Source organism: Heliangelus exortis, chromosome 28 (genome assembly GCF_036169615.1).
Source record: "Heliangelus exortis chromosome 28, bHelExo1.hap1, whole genome shotgun sequence".
Classification (NCBI taxonomy): Eukaryota; Metazoa; Chordata; class Aves; order Apodiformes; family Trochilidae; genus Heliangelus; species Heliangelus exortis.
This window is the reverse complement of record NC_092449.1, coordinates 1,295,552-1,315,734: the sequence shown is the minus strand read 5'-3', so window position 1 is coordinate 1,315,734 and position 20,183 is coordinate 1,295,552. Positions and strand designations below refer to the sequence as shown.

The 20,183-nt window shown below is 41.8% G+C and overlaps 1 protein-coding gene across 1 annotated transcript in view; it reads right to left on the bottom strand.

The window, feature by feature from the left end:
• Positions 1–20,183, bottom strand: part of LOC139788066 (ceramide synthase 4-like) — a 35,732-nt gene that overhangs the window by 8,280 nt on the left and 7,269 nt on the right. The window contains exons 3-5 of the mRNA XM_071727623.1: positions 9,669–9,842; positions 2,663–2,780; positions 1,419–1,537 (exon numbers count right to left, since the gene is read on the bottom strand). Coding sequence (XP_071583724.1) covers positions 1,419–1,537; positions 2,663–2,780; positions 9,669–9,842 — 411 coding nt within the window. The remainder of the gene's footprint in view (positions 1–1,418; positions 1,538–2,662; positions 2,781–9,668; positions 9,843–20,183) is intronic.

Genomic DNA, 20,183 nt, shown 5'->3' with positions numbered 1-20,183 from the left:
CACATGTATTTTAAGGGACGAAAGGAATCTCACTCCAACAGAATAAAAAAGTTGTTCATTCATGATATACGGGAAATCTTCAAAGGAGTAAAACCATCTAAACCAGCCCCCAAATTTCCAAGAATCTCCATAACCAATGAGAAGTAATTAAAATTTGGGAGAGATTCCACCTGTCAGTGAAAACTCCCAGGAGTTCCAAGACAGACAGGAACTGTACAAAGCTACTACATCACATCAGAAAAATGGCCTTTCTGAAGACTACAAATAGTGACAGAGGCACTGAGCACAATACCCTCAGTGAACTGAATCAGAAAAGAATTTACTGTTTAGTATTTACTGTTACTATTTACTGCAAGTCAGCTGAGTGCAGGGAGAAAAATCTCATCTTGATGGAAGCAGGTTAAGCATGGCTGCTTTACAACTCCCTGACCCCAGATTTGTACATATTTCTAACTGCAACTATCTGGAATATTATTATAAATATTACACAACTGTTTTTTCTTTCTCAGTTGGTTCAGGCAGAGGTTTTGAATTAGGGGTTGAGCACTAGATGGAGCATGATGTGCTTAGCTCAAAGTTGAGACACACTTTTAGGCAGATGAAGAGCACTCCAGGTATTTAAATAATTTTGTTCATCTCTGTGGATTTCCTGGGACTTCCTTACATGAATACCCCAGCATCCACTCACATGAAAGGCATTTCAACCAAGCCTTGGAGAATTGTCCTTTTCTGTGGGAAGCCAGGACTCACATTCACAGAACTGGCTGATGTGAGACTTATTTCCACAAAATATTGAGGCTTTTGGCACAACTATTTTCAAGAAGAGTTTTGCTCTTTGGAAAACACAGGCTTTCACACAGGCCCTTTTTTCTGCCATTATAAATGGGTGCAGGTTTTTGATTTTCAGGATGCTGAGGTCACCTGACAGCAGAATACAACCTGGATCCCTGCCTGGGACAGCAGCAGCATGCAGACCAATTACAGAAAAAGATGCAGCAGAAGAAACTGATTTGCAGTGAGGCAAAGGGAAGTCATGGGGACTATTTTGGAGACACCAAAACAGTGGCAAAGTAGCAAGAAGAAGAAAAAAAAATTATGCAAAACATAGGGAGTTTTTCAGGTACAATTGTGTTTCAAAGCAGAATGCCAGTCTTACAAAGGCAGAAACACAAACCCTACAAGGAATAAAGGTGAAACAGGAGTAAAAGAAGACTTGGGAATGAAAACCCAGGGGGAAAGCAAAGAAGGTTTCAGTACCAGAGAAGCAGCAGAGAGCTGCAGAACCACCAGGTGGGGCCGGGGAGATGCAACGTTCTCTCTGTGTGGGATGGAGAGCAAGGAGGAGGCAGGGAGGGAGCTGCCTCGGGAGCTCAGCTCCACTGAAAACCTTGCTGCTCATGGCCTGTGCCCCCACTCACCAGGCCTCACAAAACTTCTTGGACAGGCTGGGTCTGTCCGTGTTCCTCCGGCGCCGGAACCACCTCTCCACCTTCCTCACTGGCAGATCACACTGCTTGGCCAAACTCATCAGCTGCCCCTGGAAAAGAGGTGAGGCATCAAATTCAGAGCCAGGTTCAGAAGAGAAGAGGTTCAGGGTCAGAAGAGGTTCAGCCCAACTGGAGGCTCCTGGCAAGCCCATAGCTGCTGGGGCGAAGACATCCTTCAGAAAGCTGTGTGTTTGCACTGTAAAGACCTCAGATGGCAGAAAATCTTTCTATTCCCCCCATAAGCAGATGGTTATTCATAGTAAATGTTGAAACTTTATATTTTTTATTTGAACTTTTCCAGTTTTGACTAAAAAGCTCTGGTCTCCTCTCCTTGAGGAGACTCAATCTGCTGTCACTTCCTCACCCTGTCTTCAGGCTCTGAGTCCCTTAAATCTGCCATTCCAAAAGATATTTACTGCAGTTTAAGTAGTTTGAAAAGTTTCACACTGAGTCTTCTCATGCCTTTCAGCATTCCAGTGCAGTATCAGCCAACAACCTGACACATGGCATGAGCAGAGGCAACACCATTTTCCTACCGGATATTCTTCTCTTGTGAGAAACCTGTTAGGGATAATTTTTCAATAAATTACCCACAGACAATTTGCAATTGTCATGTTTTATATTCCTTCTGAAAGTGTCACCCCGGATAGCCTTATTTTTTAAGTAAAGCAATAGTTAGTTCTTCATGGAATGCATTTACCTTAATGGTATCACCTGAGGGTGACTTACACAGCCTAAGCAGGTACAAAAGTCTGTCCAACACCAATTTTCATTATGTGCTTCCTCCCAAACTTACTGACTTCTGTTCTTGTGGTGGAGACAAATGAGACTGATTTATGTTCTCCAACTGCTGCATATTGTGGAAGAGCCTCCTGTGTTTCAGTTTTTGCCATGTATAAGGCAAATACAAGAGGCAATAGGAGTTGTCATTATTTCCTAACAGTTTCCTGTCCATAGAAATCTGAGATTTCAATTTTTTTAATGCTGCCTATAGAAAGCTGCTACTGCCAAGTGTTCAGAAGCTGATGCCACCTCTAGAATGACCCTTGCAGCTGGCTGGTGACAAGTGGCCAGTGCTACAGCTTTCAAATAGCTTCAGCATTTTAAATGTGATTTTATTTGACTAAAGAAAAAATGGCTAAATTGAGAGGAAAGCAAAGGAATAAAGGACTTGCCTCTTCAGGGTTTTTGCAACGTGTAGTGTAGAACGTTTCCAGCACAGGGTTGGGCTGAGCTTTTGGTCTCTGCTTATCTCTCACACCCAGTTTGCTACTGAGGGGCAGGGCTATGGCTCTGCAAAATAATAGACAAAGGTTCAGCCAAAAACACAACCATGACTTCTGATATTGCAGCACAGTTAAAACATGATGTAGTACATAAGAGCTGCCTTTCACATTTGGAACCTATGCACAAGCATTGTGTCAAGCAGATAAGACAGAAAAAGAAACTAAGAAGAAAACCCCCTAAACTTAGAGCAGAAGTATCAGGACATGTATTCTCTGTACTTTAATATCCAAAATTCTGTGAGGTTGGGAAATGCTACATCCTGCTTTAACTTCTGAATATGCTGTGCTTCTGCCCAGGATTATGGCATGGAGCCCAGGCTTCCAGACACAGCTGTGATGTTTGTCCTTGGTCTTTGGCTTGCTTGCAGCTTATGCAAAGCACCACATTGATGACAAGGCATAAATGTTGCTCATTGCTCTATCTAGGACATACCTGGCATCTACTTGAACTAAGGATATGGCTTGGGATCAAGAGGGAGGCTCCACCAGATGTTAACACAGAAGTGGGCTGCTGAAGCAGAACACCACTTCATCTTTACTGGAGTAACTTACTTCCATTTTTCCTATTGCAAGTCAAACATCAGCTGTAAAGTCAGGACACAGCAACTAGAAACCTTGCCATGAGGAATGGATGCTCACAGTTAGCTGAGCATCTTCAGTTTTTCCCAGTGCAAGGAAAAAAAAATCTGCATAAATAGAAAAAAGTAATCAAGAAGTGACAAAAGCAGGCATTGAATTGCTGTGCTCAAAAATTCTCACCCTTCACTACAAACACTCTGATCTGTATGGGCAACAGAAAACAGCTTCAGCAATGGTGTGAGCTGAGCTCCTGCATGGGCACTACACAAACAGGAAACTTGGCAAACACAGCTTTTAAAAAAGGCCCAAATTAACTGCATTCTCCTTGAATTTCTGAATAATTAGTTGTTCCTTATTAAGCACTGCCTGTTACACACTGGCATGCAGTCAGTCTCATTGGAAAGAAGGCAGACTTTTCACTTTTCAGCACTGCTGCAGACAGTGGACATGCAAAACCTCTGGACAACCTTACCCCTGCATTTTGGACTAAAAGTTGTTTGCTTAAGATGCTAAGAGCTTCCATGAACACCTCCTGGGCTGTAAACTGTGACTGGTGTTGAGGGTGGTTATAAGCTGATGGATACCATGCAGAGGAAGCTCCTGTTCTGCTTGGTTCTGCTCCTCTGAGCAGTTATCCTTAATGATTCAAGCATGGAACAAGATTTCTTTTTTTTATTTTTTGTTATTTTTTTCCCCCCCTTTCTTTAAAAATTTTCAGCAAAAAAAGCCAAACTGTGGAAGCTACTGCACTATGTACATTTATAGTTGTTTTACTTGAAAATAATGTGGCATATATTTATGACTGTGTATGTATGGTGTGGTTGCCATAGCCAGAAACCTATACTCTGTATGAGCATATGCTTAGCAACTATTCTAGATCAAGCATCCTTCCAGAAGGGTCTTTTGGAAGTTGTCTTTTTTTTTTTTTTTTTTTTTTCTTTTCTTTCCAATAACTCATTTCTCAATTAAATTAACTGGTATTTAAAAAAAAAAACAAACTACAAAAGAACCATCTAACTAAGAACCACCTACCTAAGGAATGTTGTAATTTCTATTACGTTAAGAAATAAACCACAGGATGGTTCCACATTTTTATCACTCATGTAACAATTGATTTTCACCTTTCTTTTGCATGTGTATCAGTTGTTATTTTTCATCATCTCTTCTGAAACTTGTGAAACTTCTCTGGCACCACTGGTAACAGGAACACCCAAAGATGTCCCAAGGCCAGTCAAAAACCTAAGTTTCTACCATGAGATAAGGCCCATGGGTAAGGGTGGTTTCCAAAACAGCCGGATGTAAATGTTGATGAGTTTCAGTGAAATTCAGCAGCATCCTGAAACTGCAGCAAACAGCAGACTGCTGGGTGGCAGAGCAATACAGCCACAACCATCACTTGGAATTTTGGGTTTTAGCTCTGACTGCTCTTAAATATTTCAATGTTATCTTATAGTTTGTTTAATATCAAAGGGATATTTTCAGAGAACCTGAGCTAAGAACAATGACTGTTTCAATGACATCTGTGTTCGGGTTGGAGCCAGAAATAATCTGTGACTATACTGAGATTGAGAAAACATTTACCTTAAGCTCTTCCCTAGGTCTTGGTTCTTATATTAAGCAGTTCCTTACTACCTGATCTTTCTTTTTAAAATTTAAGTAATTTCATACAAACTCCTCTGCAGAGGAAGATGTAATCAAATCCCATTGCTGCTCCTCGCAGCTTCTAACCAGCCCACATTGGGAACTGAAAGGTCTGAATTTTTCCAGACACATTAAAAGGAAAGTGAATGTTTCTGGCAGGTGTCAAGGGCAGTTTGCCAAAAAGTGTTCTTTTCTGGAAAAACAATTTAAAGTATCCTGACTGATTTCTTAAATTTGTTTGATCCCTGCTTCCTCTCTCTTTCCTGCTGGTTTGTTATGGTCAGAGCATAAAACCCCAACCTTATCAGAGAGAAGCCATTTGCAGTTCTGAGGACAGGCTGTAATTAACCAAAGTTGCAATTGCTTTGTTGTTGAGGTTTTGAGATTAACCATGAATTATGGAACCAATCCTACTTTTATGAACTTCATTGTGAAACCAAGGCCTGCTGTTCTTCCCAAGGCACATTTCTACATATTGGATCCGTGCTCTGACTCAATTTTCAGTTAAAACTTTTTCCAAGCACAGCCCTCAGAGGATGCTGCTGGGACTGACTGCAGCATCCCAGATCCATCAGCTCAGTTGCAGGGATGGTCTCATCATGGCAATTCATCAGGAGAACAGCAGAAGGCTGAACTGATTCTCCACAACCAGGTAGGGCAAGGTACAGGCAGTGAGATGATTCTGATTCCCTTCTTTATCAGGGAGCTTCTCTCACTTCAGTGTACACAGGAAAGTTCACATTAAGGCATTTTAATTCAGTAATCACCAAAGAACAAACTGACTTATGCAAAACCTCCTGAAGGTGAAACTAAATGGATTAATTATGAGTTCATTAAACCAATCACCTTGCAAGAGTGGGCTACACTCCTTCTGCAGAGGCTTTCAGAGGCAGTGTGAGACACAAGAAATAATTTCCCTCTGGGGGGTGGTTGGGGTGGGGTTTTTTAACCACAAATATTTTTGAATTTACAGGGGGAGCCACTTGGCAAGTGTCTTCTAGTACTAAGAAATGCAGAATCAGTGACAGCAGCAACCAGAACTTCAGCTCTTTAAACTTCACCCTTTTAGCCTCACAGGTTCCTCTGGCAGAGGGATGGATATTCCTGGGCTCCTGTGTCTACAGGGCAAAAACTTCAGATCAGTTGAACCGATTCTTCTGTTTGATACAAGATCTCAAGACACTGCAGTGTCCAAACTGGGTCAAGCTGGTTCACATTAATTTCCAGTTAAACACAGCTCATCTCATCTTTGCACAAACCCCTTGCCTATGGGACCTAATGGGAAGCTCCTGAACCTTGATCAACAGTGGAAGTCCCCTGCAAAATGTATTTCAGAAAGACCCATTTCAAAGTAAAATACAAAATAAAAGGGTTCTATCTTCTGGTTCTGAGTTCAGGTATCTGTTTGCTGCAGATCAGGGGCATCCCTTTCTGTGTACAACACAGGACACATGTACTACCATGACCCTCCCAAGAGGAGACCTCATCTCTCTGACTAAAATCCTCCTCTAGTGCAATATGGATTCAAATTCACTGGCACTGGCTTCCAGTTCCCCAATACACAAAAATCACCTGTCAAGTCCAAAATCAGGTGATTAAATTGGCTGGAAATTTTGTTTTCCAACTTTCTGCTTTACCATCCCTCAAGACACTTCAGTTTCCACAGTTTCCTGACCACAAAGGCAAGAAGCATTTTCAACAGAAGCTGTGGTTCCTTTACAACCATGAGACTCCAAGAATTTCATTTTTATGGAAAAGAGTCTCAAACATTATAGAACTAGTAGAGAAGCTGACACCTCTACTTGCAGGTGTATGATCAAGGATAAGTTCTGTTAAGGCAAACAGGTGGTAAAATCAGGCTCCAAGTTATGGGTGCTGTGCATGGGACCCACAAGCACAATCTGGAAACATCAGAGGAAGGGGAGAGGTTCCAGACTTGTAGGTCCTCTCTTGTCAGGACATCATGGTACTCAGGGGGTTATGGACTTGGTGTTAGGTGAACGCTTGGACCAGATGCTCTTGAAGGTAATTCTGTGATTACCCATCTCCCCCAGCATCTGCTTCAAGTAACATGGCCAAGACAGAGCATTCCAGGAGTAATTCCAGGAGTAAGAAGCATTTACTCTCTCAGTGCCCATCTCCCCACCTTTCCCAGGGCTAACTGGTTCACTCAGGAGTTGCTTCACCCAACTCTGATCTGTTTCTTCTCCCCCAGGCTGCACCCACAACCTCCTGGGCTCTCCCAAGCCCCACCCAGCTACTGCATGTCCTCTTCCCACAGTCACCACCTAATCCACAGAATAACTGATGGTTAAAAGGATGACACTGTCTTGATTTTTCCCAGCAGGTGCTAAGGAGAGGGAAATCCATCCTCAAAGAAGCGAGGTCATTGCTGGATTTAATCTCCAAGCCAAGAAATTGGAAGCACCAAGCATGATGGCTGAGGCAGTTGCTGAATGGGGGATTGCAGAAAATCCTCTGGGCTTTTCCTACCTCCTAATACTTTCCTGGAGGTCTGACACAGGTAAATGACACGAACACATTACAGCATTTCTGAAATCCCTGAGCAGGCAGTTCCAGGAACACAGTGTGTTTTTTCTGGAGAAAAAAAATGCCTTGCACCCAAGGCACAGATGTAATAAGTGAAGGCAGGCCAGAAGCCAAGCTGAAGGCACTGAAACCTAACTTGTATACAGCTGGTACACATGCATTCATTTTGAGCACAAAAGTCAAAACCCTCTACATGGAGAATGAGAAATAACTCACAAACCCTTTGGCCCTCTAATTCTCAAACTTTGTGCAAATTGATTTCAGAAGAGGGCAAACACCACTGTGGGTACAAGGTAATGGAGCAACAGAGGACTCGATCATTCCTTCTGTTCACTAGGGGAAGCTTTCTTCTCCAGGATGAGAATGAGTAATGGTTGAGTGAGAAAATGTCATGCTTAAATAAATGACTGCAGAGGGTTAGGACAAACAAGAATACAGCTCAGAACACTGACTTGTAATTGCATAGATAGCAGCATGATTACAGGTTTCCTGTTTCTGTAAAATGGGCTTGAGATACTATCTTTTCTTAAGGGTGTGACAAGAAGCTTTTATTTAACAAAGTTTGTGAATCAAAACAGCTTTAAAATTAATTAGTAGGATCAGGCCTGTGGAAACTCCCAGCTGAAGCAGTGCTTGGATAGGAAAGAAAAAAAAACTTCTTACCTGGCCACTGGCATCTTAAAACAGATTGAAAAGATACTGAGATTGACTAAGAGTGGTGCAGCAAGAGGAAGGACAGCAGAGGCACAGTCACAGAAGCAGAAAATTGAAGCTAAAAGGGATGTCCAGAGCTCATCCAAGTCAAGCAGGCTCAGCTCCAGCAGGCTGTGGAGGGCTCTGTGTCCAGCTGGGTTTCCAGGACCTCCAAAGGTGGAGAATCCACTCCCTCCCTGGAGAGCCTGTTCCACTGTCTGACCCCCCCTCAGAGTAAAAAACTGTTTTCTGATGTTCAGAATGAATATCACCCATTTCTGTTTGTGTCCATGGCCTCTTGTGCTCTTCTTCATGGTCATGTCTTCTACTGGGGTGTCTAGAACTGGGCAGCCCAGTCCATGCAGGACACTGGGCAACCTCCACCTTCACACTCCAGAGGTGCCCAAGTCACTGACTGACAGTGTCTACCTGTACCCATGCCTTGTAGGAAGAAATCTGAGTAACTTCTGTTTGAATGAACACCTAAAACACCTCAGCTTCCACATCCCTGGAAGTAACTGAGATGTCTATATCCCTAGGAATGTGCAGGATAAAATCCAATGAATTTATGGAATGCACACTGACTGTATTGATTACAAAGAAGAGCTCTGGATTCCTATTTTGTATCATCATAAACTGATTATTCACATGTCTGTGTTTACATGAAATGCCAGCTAGATTTTTTTTTTTTAATTATTAAAAATACTCTCATAGCACAGCTCTGAATCATTTCATCTTCTATAAACTCCACCAAACTTCCCTTGTATCATGGAGAATATGGAGCAGAAGCATCTTCCCAGCCTACAGAGGTCTGCTTCTGTTTTCTTGTGCAATCATTTAAAAAAAAAACAAACAGACAACAAAAACATCTTATCTGCTTAAACCCACTGTAGGTCAGACTAAACTATTTCAAAATATTATCTCTTTGATCAGTAAAAAGGAATAAGGATTTTTCAATCCACTGAAGACCACTTTGAAGAGGATGCATCTTATTCAGGCTTGTCTGTCAGGTGAGATTCTCCTACTACCCAAAATAAAGGAGACTTAACTCTATTTGGGTAGTCTGAACATGATTTTTTGCCACACTCAATCCAGAAACAGCAAGTTATGTGCAGCACAAAGCACACCAGCACATCTGCCTTCCAAACCATAAACCTCATCTAGGACCTACCTGGTTTGAGTGTAAAAAACCACATTACCTCTAAACCGACCCTAAAGGTAGGGTTTGTGTTCTCTACTCAACATAATTTCACCAGTACACAGGGCTGGAAAGAAAAGAGCTGTAAAATGTCCCTCAGCAGACTTTATAACCTGGAGTTTCTCTGGAAAAACAAGTTTCAGTCACCCATTGGAACAGACAATAAAGCCAGTTTTTGAACCCAAACTGCCTGCATTATCCCTCCAAGAGCCCAACCAGTCCTCAATACCTTACCTTTCAAAGGCACACCTAATGACAACCAAGATTAAAGCAAAAGGGATGCTGAGCAGGAGATCCCGAGGCTGGGGGTAATCGATGCCTTCAGACTCTTGCATGTCCTCCCAGGTGATTCCTGGGGGCAGCCAGAACTCGTGCTGCCACAGCCACTCATACAGGGACCTTGCCATCCTAGAAAAGAGAGAATAAACTGAAGACAACCTTGCACAAAGCAAACCTGTCAGCACAAGCCAGGGAAGCAGAGGAAGGACTGCACCCTGGCTGAGGTTGCAGATGGCTATGAAGACAAAAAGAGGTGTGGAAATCCTCAGTGCCCAAGGAACTGATAAAAATCCAGATTTTTATCAGGTGCTTGGCGACTCCTGGCACAGTACCAAAAAAAGGGCTAAAGTGGAGGTAAGTGCCTCAGAATTCAGCAGGACATTAGTGTCATTCTCATCAAGACATCTTGGAAAATTTTAAGTTTCATACTGCAGCTTCTCAGCTTCAGGGCTTTATTTCTTTCTACAGGACTGGAAGCCTGGCATCACAAGGATGAGGCAAGTCTGCTGTCCTTTTGTATCACAGAATTCCAGACTAGTTTGAGTGAGAAGGAACCTCCAAGATCACCTAATTCCAAACCCCTGCCATGGTCAGGGACACCTCCCACAACACCAGGGTTCTCCAAGCCCCATCCAACCTGGCCTGGAACACTGCCAGGGATGGAGCAGCCAAAGCTTCTCTGGGCCACCTAGGCTAGTGTGCATCTATGTACATACCTTTATTTTTTAGCAGTTGATCTTCTGTATTTATTTGTTTCTATTTACACATTGCAGTTCCACTGTGTGCAGGTATGTGTATGTATGCATTATAACCAATATTAGCCTGAGTTCTAGCTGCTGCTTTAAATGATAAAGGAAAGTACTTCCAGGGAAGAATTTTTGTGCTAAGTGGTAAACTAGATTTCTAATGTAATTTTAAAGGCCTTGTCTGTAGGTGGGATTTGAATCCATGAGCAGAGAATTTAGCAGCATAGGAGGAAGTGGCATGGGTGTAAAAAAGAAGCATTCGACACAAAAATCCTGTTGCTAGATAATTCTACCTGATATAAAATACAAGCTGCACTGCCTTCCAACACAGGCTGCTCATTCCTGCTGGCAACAAAGATCCCAAACAATCTCTGAAGTCAAACAAACTCTGTGCAGGTACAAAATAAGGGAAGGGGAAGCGTGGGAAGGAGATGCCCACGGAGATCACCTGAAGAGAACACAGGAAATGCCCTTACGAAATCAAGGGAAAAACCATGTAATTGAAGTGTCTGACCTGCATTTCATAAAGCAGCTGACCCAGTGGAGCCCTCACCCATTTTCTTCAAGGAGAACTGCCTAAGAGATTGCAAATGAATCAGCCATTTGAAGATATCTTTAATACAGAGGAAGTTTCTTTGTTGGTTAAACTGAGGCTCTGCCTTACTCCAGAACGCTGCAGAGTCTGAGGGGTACTGCCCAATTCATAACCTCTTCTATTGATTTGGATTTTATTATTTATTTCAAGGTGTCTTTTGATCTAACAGCAACAGGGAGGCACAGGACCTTGTTTTGTCAAATTTGACTCATGCACAGCCAATTCACAAAGCTGACTGAAAATATTTGTGTAATTGGTACCAAGTGGATGAAACTTTCTGACCATTTAAGATATACAAAGCAGAACACTTTCCCCTTTAGCCCAGGGAAAACCAAACCAATCTCACTAAAAACACATTATTCTCCTTCCTCCATGGCCTGATCTCAGCTTTTGATAAAAAATCCGTAACATAAAAATACTTCCAAAAAAGCAAGAGCCTGATATACTGCAAAAATACAACTGAAAGAAGAGGCAGGAAGGCTAACATCCACCTTCACCAGCACGAAAAAGAACATCCAGGTCTTTTAAAAGCTTTCAGTTTGACAGTAATCAGAGTATTCTCTTTCTGGTCCAGCTTTTGGGACTCTGCAAACTTTGGTTTTGTTCCCACTTCCAGCCTATTCTCCATTCTGCTAAGGGCAACATCTGGACATAAAATATTGGCACATAAAATGAAGATGAACAGGGCTTACAGACTATTCAAATTCTGTTTTAAGAGCTTTTAAGATGCAACAGCTTTTAAGCTGCCTGCTGAATCTCCAGACCCTACAGCTCTGTGGGGCACAGAGACATCTGGGTGCCCCTGCCCATGGCAGAGGTTGGAACCAGATGATCTTTAAGGTCCCTTCCAACCCAAGTTCCCCCATCTAGGATGTTTTAAGCTGGGAACACCTGCTAAATACTCTCTGTCTCCTCTAGAAGGGCTGTAGGATTGTTCAGCTCTGGTTCACTGTCTTTACCTGAACGCAGGAACATGGGGGAGGGCTGAGAGAGGTTGTGGTGCCTTAAAAAGAGAGAAGCTGAAGCAAACCTACAGAAATGCCAGAGAAGGCTTTCCAGCTACTCAATAAACATGCTATTAACCAGGAGAGCTCCATTTGGCAACACAAGTGGCATGGGACAGGCTGACTCCTGTGATGAACCTCAGGGTCCCCCATGTTTTCAGGGGTCTCTTGCAGACCATGCAAACCAAGGTTTTTTCTGCACAAAACCTCAGAGTTGCAGAGCAGAAAGTGGCTATGGAGAAGCAAACCCTATAAATATGGGCTTAGCCTATGATGAATTTCACACATTGCCACTATGAAGCCTTGTGCACTTCAGATAGTACCAGATCCCAGCTTGGAAAAAAACCAAAGGGAGGTGCCTGGAGTAGAAAGAACTTCACAAGGCATGGGAGACACCAACCTCAAAAATAAACTTTCTTAACTGTTAAAAATCTCAGCTCTAGCCAGATAGACCTGATGTCCTCATGTTTTTCCTACAGAGAGAAATTCCACTTCTTCCTTCCCTCAGCTCTTCAGAAAACATTTCTTCAATACCACAGGGTTCTCCCAGTGTGCAGGGACAGCAGGCACGCCAAGGAATCCCACACTGGCTCTGCAATTACAAAACCAAGCACTGTCCCTCCAGAAGTCTGTGTCATCTCACAGCAACACAAAAATACGCAGATACCTGGTAGAGGAGAGCAGCTGAACTCTGCCATGGGCTCTCTGGGGAGAGGATTTAAAATAATTCTTCCAGTTTGCTTAGGGGAGTGTTATTATATTCAAAGTGCTAAGGAAGTAAACAGCCATTATCCAATCCAGTCTCATCTGCAAATTAAATATATAGTCAGGATCATCTTCCTGGAAGATTTCTTTATTTCTGCATCTAGCTTTACACATCCAAAAATATCAAAAAGGGTACAGTAGGAAGAAACACATTTACCTTCTGAGACTTATACAGACCAATAAGCAGAGACTTATTCTGCTTTCTGCTGGAAAGCAGAAAACAACAGTGGGTCTAAGATGTCCTTTGAGCACCCACAGAAAAGCCTAAGTGGGCCCATTTCTTTCTCAAAAGTTCTTTATGCCTCATATAGCACCCTGTATTTTTAGTTGTAGCTCTGTAATAATATAAAGACCAAAGCACTCCAGCTCTGAACACAAGTTTTGACTCGGAGACAGCATCTCATAGACAGAGTTAATCAAGAGCAAAGGCAAAACCCAACACTACCAGAGGGTCTTGAAACAACTTTTGTACTGCCCAGCAGCCCTGTCCACTGTATTTACTGGGTTATGTGCTGCCTTTCCTGATCTGATCTTTTTTTTTTTTTTTTTTCCCAAACTTGGTGGTTTTATCTGAATCCTGCTGGCCAGCAGGAATGCACCTGCAAGTTACCTCTGCTGCAACCCTGAGCCACAGATCAGGAACACAACTATACCTAAACCCCTTCAGGACATATTTATATACAGCTTCTTTCAAAGCAGAACTGTTTCAGAAACAGCACAACATCTACATAGAATACTCCCAGGCTCTCAGGCAAAATGTCTAAGCAGGTTTACCCAGAAAATGTAACTGTTGCTTACATCTTTAAAGAATTATTCTGCTGCTTCACTTACAAAATCCATTCCCAAGCTAAACATTGATATTTAGGTACATGAATACTCACATAAATTTACATATGTCAATAAAGGTGGAAGAGAAACAGAGAGAGGGAAAAGACCTATGAGTCTATAAAGACCTGGGTAATTACCCTCTCATTCAGTTCTCTCACCTACAACAAGTGGAGGTGTCTGCCCTGCACTTATGGTGTTTGCCAGACTTTATTGCATTAGCCACTGTTCACAGCTTATCCTGTTAATAAAAAAAAAAAAAATTACATCAGAGTTTTTGAGTATCTTAAAAGTTGTGGGGTTTTTGTTTGTTTTTTAAAGCTTACACTGGAGTTTTTCATTTGCTTCTTGACAAAAAAAGCAAATAGCATTTCTTCCTCCAACCCTCCTTTCCTGCCTTAACCTTCATACAGCAGATCCTGATAACACAGATATATCAGTGCTTTTGGTCTTTGCTGTAGGAATTTTAAACTTCTACCTTCTTTCCAAATTCCAACACAGACCTTGCTAAGGTGTTTCCTCTTCTATACCTCAGGAATTAGTTAATTTTAGAAATATTCAAGACGTCAGTGGGGCAGTTGAAGCATTTTGCTATGACAGGCATCAAGGATTCCTTCAGTAAGGTGACAGAGCTGTATGAGGGTTGTCTCCCTGTGTTTGCATCAATTGCTCATATGAGAAAGCTGCTTCTAAACCCTCTGGAGGGTACAAATAAAACACAATTAAAAAAAAAATGTATGCCATTTGGTTTTCCATTAACCACAAACAAGTTCTTACTGTTTATTGAACAACACTATTGTCTCACAGTTCTTTACCCAGGCCAACCAGGTCCACTGCTTCTAATCCTCTCTGTATTTTATATAGCACAACCACCTATAGCCAAAGAAATAAACCCCCCTTCTTTGCACATTCCTCTGTTTCTGACTAGATTCTGAATAGGATTTCTGGGAGAAGTGTCTACCATTAATCATCACACTTATAAAATACAAATCTCTGCTGTTAGTTCCCAAATCCCCAACTCTGGGCTAGTCAAGGACACCTCATTCCTCTCCCTCTGGCTACCAAGGTCTTGATTACCCCAGAGACAACTAATTGGCTGCAGATGGATAACTGGGGTTGTGGGTGGGCAATGCCAGGGGTACAAATAGCCCCAAAGTGGCTCTGGGCCAAGATGTTTAAATCTGCCAGGTCTGGCTGACAAGCAGCATCAGTGCTACCAACACCACTGCCAGAACCAGCCCAGTGATTCCTGCAGCAGCCTTCTTGGATTCCCAGTTTTCCCAGGATTTGATTCATCACCAGCAAAACTGAGTTCTTGATATGTTGCAAACCAAAATGGAGAGGCTTGTCCTGGCTTTCTGAGAAGCAGCGGGGGTCAAGAAACCTCTGCACATTTATAAAGGTTCCTGTAATTTGAAATTGGAAGAGCCATTGTGTTCCAGTCCTGCCCTGGTCTCCAATTCCTGAATTTGGGTTGCCACTGTGTATTACCCATTAGAATGTTTAGCTAAGTTTGCTAAGAAGTAAATTATTCAGGATTACCATAGATAAATTCTCTCCTGACAGCTCTCCTAAGCAGTTTTTTCCCTATTTGATACTTCCCATAGTCCTTTAACCTGTTACATCTAGACAAGTTACAAGTTCAAACCTGAAGCTTACTGCACCTCTCTTATGCAGAAATAAATAATTTTAACAAAGAAAGCTCAGATTAATGTGACATCTTTTGAATACCCATATTATAGTTAATATTTTAATCTCAGTCTCCAGGGTTTTTCAGTCTTTTTTTTTTTTTTTTTTTTTTTTATAAACTTCTCACTAAAGATCACAATACTGGGATTATAGCTGCTTGGGTAATTTTTTTCTAACATGCACCAAGTATTGACACTAAAGATTTGGAAAAATTTATAGATAAAAAAATCCTGGCTCCTAAATTCTTAATGTACCATTTACTTTCAGCATGCTGAGATATGGATATTAGATAGTTCCAGACTCTTGCCTGAAGGGAATACATTAACCTTTTCCAGTTTCACTCCAGCTTTGATATGCTCATTTCCATTTCCTCATCCCTGGTAGCTATCCTGGCATCAGAGATGCTTCCTGATGCTGCCTTATCCATGGCAGGAATTTCTTTGCCTGAGATTCCTCCCTTTCCCTATACCTCTGTTGCTTCTTCACCATTTTAAGGCTTTTTTTTTTTATCATCAACTGAATATAACCATGGATGGACAGTGTCCAAGGGACTCAGCTGAAATTTATCTATTAAGAAAAACATCTCTCTACGAATGTCCTCCTATGAAAAAAAAAAAAAAATAATGAAAAAAATCTTTCCCTAAGTTTCCAGTCCATGAACCACATTCTGACCTTCACTCTCTGGTGTGCCCTTGTCCTCACTCTCTTTGTCAAAGTAACTTTCCTACAAAACCCATCACCCTCTACAGCTCCATTTCCTTGGATTTCTTTTGGAGATGACTGGAAGCCATAACTGATGCAGAATTTCCAATCACATGGATGTATTCTTTTAGGAATCTCTTTTTACCTCCAGCTGGTTCTGCTTTACTTCTCTGTTCCCCAGCTTTCTCTTGTGATTGCAAATGCCCTGGTCTTTTCCATAATGCTGCAAATTCTGAAGGAATTTCCCTTTTATTTTTGCATGAAATAAGACTCTTCTTGAACTCTGACTAGTAGTGAAAGAAATAAAAACCCAAACAACACAATCCCTTTTAAATCATGAACACTGTTCTCCAAGCTCACTCTCCTCATCCAGAATTTGTCCTCCACATCCTCTTCTTTGGAAAATAGTTGAAAAATTGAAATAATTTGTGTAGCTTTGTTTCTCCACCAGTGACCAATTATCCTCAACTTTCTGTCTTTCAGATGTTCTCCTCACTTAGATTTTCCAGCTGATGTTTCCTATCAAATTATGACTTCAGCCTACGCAAGAAAAAAAACCAATTTTGTAATTCTTTGTATTTTTCAAGGAACTTTTCACTATTTGTTTACTAGTCCAACAGAAGCTTGATTCTTCACTCCTAACTTCAAAAGCAGACAGGGGAAATTTGTATCCACAACCCACTAAGAAAACATCTTTTTCAGCTGACTGAGATACCTGGGTTTTTCCGCTTTGGCTCCTAGACTTTCCAGATTTTCACCAACATTAACCTTATCTGGGACAGGCTGGTCATGTCCTGTTCTGCTCAAAGGCACAGATTTTCATACATAGCCCCTTTTGGGAGGGAGACCTCTGTCCCAGAAAAAAAAAAAATAGGACGCCCAAACAAATGCCAGAAGCTGCAAATAAAAATCCAACAACCAGACAAACTTGTTAACCAGCTCTCCAGTGAACAATATTCTCTTCTTCCTTACCAAGCATAAATTACACCCTAACTTCCATACCTTGTGCTCTGCTTGCCAGCTCCCTCGTTGCTGGGCTGCTGTGGCTGCCAAATTTTTGGCTTCCAGGCAGGGTGCCAGGGCTACCAAGAGCCCAGCTCTCAGGTTGATGTCACTCATCCCCAGCAGGATGCAAATCAGAGCTCTTCTCACTTGATCATCCCTCCTTGAGGGGGATGAGTACAACCCTTTGGGTTTGCTCACTATAAAACTCATACAGGTTCAACCAGTTAAAAACAAGGCTGGAAAAGGCACTGAGTACTCCAGCTTCATGTCTTTATTCAGCCTGTACACACAGCAGTGGGCCCAACCTTTTTTTAGCCTTTCTCTCGCTCTCAATGGACTTACAGAACCCCTTCTGGTTGCCCTTCATATCCCTCACTCCAGTGGAGCTTCAGCTTTTCCATCTCTATTCCTGCAAACTCAGGCAACACTTCCATACTCCAGGCCATCCCCACTTCCACACTCCTGATATTTCCTTTCTGTCTTTCAGCTCAATCAACAGTTCCATGTTTATCCCTGCTGGCCTCCTACCTTTTCTGTTTGCCTTCCATATTTCCTCCTCCTTCCCTACCAAGGCTGAAAGACCCTGGGTTTAACTGAAACATCTCTTGAAAAGGAGTCTCAAAAATAAAGTGCTGTGTTAAGTTACCAGTGTAAAAGCAACAGAGAAAAAAAACCCCAACTTTGTAGGCTCTGTCTGGCACTTACCCCGTGGCTGTATTATTAAAAGAAGTAACACACCTTTATTACTTCCTGCACAGGGTGAGGTAGCATAAACCTTGTTGTCCTGACATTTGGGAAAAAATCAGTATTCTGCTACTGAACACTAACTCTACAAACAAAAGCACTGTACACCACATGCTGATTGTTTTGGTAAGGTCCAAGAACACCCTGTTCTACCATCATTGTGTTAAAAAAAAATACAGATCATACTACATCTCAGTAAGAAAAACAGACATGACCAGTGAGACAACTGAAGCATTCAAAATACCAGCTAGAACATCTCCACAAAATACATAAAGACACTGTTCCCAGAGCCACGTGTGCTTCTTGAGAGAGCACTAATGTAAAATGCAAGAATGAGACACCTATAAAATCCAAAGAAGCTGCTCAGCAATTTCATTGGATTTTTTTTCCTCTATTCTTTCTTCTCATGCCTGTTATTTCCTCCAGTCTTGCTGTGGAAATAGCAGCCACTGGCTGACATCACTTGGTAGAGCTGAGGACAAAAGGCCAAGTGAGTGGCCTCAGGCCACAGTGAGCTAAAAACTCAGTTTGGAAGATGAAGAATCCCAAAAAGGTGGGGTCAGGTGGCATAAAAGAGGCACACTGGGCATGCACCTGCCATCCAAGGACCACAACTTCCTACCAAGATCATTGCTGGATCCAAGGATCTGTCCTATCTCCCCTTTGTTTCTGTTTCTAATCCTATTTAGGCACATAAGTGTAACGTGGTTTCTAACTTTTACTACCCCTTGCTTTGTTAAGTTTTGTTAGTTGCAACCTGTTGTTGTGACAATTTCTTTAGGTTCTGCTATTTATAATCCACTGCTTTGAAAGTACCATCATTTATAACTCTGCTAGTTGTAATCAGGCATGCTTTATAATCCTATTCACTTTTAGGTAAAGTTGTGTTTTTATACAAACCTCCTGGGTAATCATCTTCCTCCTGAGTCCCATGCTGAGATTTCCTGAACTTTATCTCACTGAATAGGTTAAAAGAGATTAATTAGAGGAGGAGGATTGGGCCCAGCTGCACCCAGGCTCCTACCTGAAGGAGTTTAGAAAACAAGGGGGTCCAGTCCAAATCTTCCTGGCTTAGCTCCCACTCTCTGGGATGTGATATTTGGTCTGGGTCCCCACACCTGGGGAGCGGTGCTGACTTTGTGAGATATGACAGTGCCACACCTGCCTTGTGACACAAGGAAATCAGGAGGAACCTTACTTACTTCCACCTGAACTCCCATCCATCCTTTCTCTGAATTCACCAGTAGCAAACAAAGTAACAGCCAGGTAGCCTTACTGAGACCCTCTCCTTCAAATTGAGTCAAGAAATAGTGAAAACTCCCAAAAAGACCTCGAAGCAGAAATGTTACAGGGGGCAGCCACAACTTCTCTGGGCAATCTGTTCCAGAGTCTCAGCAAAAGAACTTCTTCCTAATATCCAGTCTAAACCTATTCTCCTTCAGTTTAACTCCATTTCTTCCCTAGTTTCATCTTAAATTTCTACTTCCTTGCAGTCCAAAGCTTCACCATTGCTCCTTATTCATACAATCAGTGCCTACTGCATGGCAAGCACTCAGTTATTCTTCTCTTTCCCACAAATAAACCATTTCCCCAAAGATGTGACTTCTACATCAAAACACCAACAACCCTGAGGACTCAGCTCTAAGTGAGGCACTGAAATCCTGAATTCCTAATCTTGGGTCAAAAAGAGAGAACCAGCTGTCAAAATGACAATCAGGAAGACAAAAAGACAAATGTGTGTGACTTTTCTGCCATGGATCTAGCAAAGATAAAACATCAAAGTGGAATTGGATCACCATGAATGTCAACACAGATTAGAAAAACGCTTATGTATCATTTGGGATGAATTTGTTTGCATGAAGCTGAGGGAAGCATCCTCTATTACAGCCCAGCACACCTAACAAGATGCAGAGCATGACTTCCCACACAATCCTGTTCCCCTCCCTCATGCAGGAAACACACAGGCTTTAATTACTTTGTATAAACTGGCTTTGAATTTCAGTATCAACAGTTCCATCAGTTTCCCAGGTATTTGTTCCCACAAACTCCCCAGGCTGTTTCAAAGTTTAGAGAAAAAAAAATAATTGGTCTAAAGTTAAGATTTTTTTCTTCTCTAGTATGTGTTTTACTGTTTTCCATTTCAAAACACAAAACTTAAAACTCTATCTGAGAATAATATCTACATTTCTAACATTACCACAAAAGCAAATAAAGAAAAAACATTGAGAAAGAAACGACAACTGATAGTAAGATTTCTATTTCTCCAAGACTGAAAGAACTGTGGCTCACTTTTCACAATCATTACTGCTCAATGAGTAATGCAATATATCATGTGATGGTTATTAAAAAAAATAATAATTGAATGTGAATTATTCTTGAGTAGCACAGATAACTT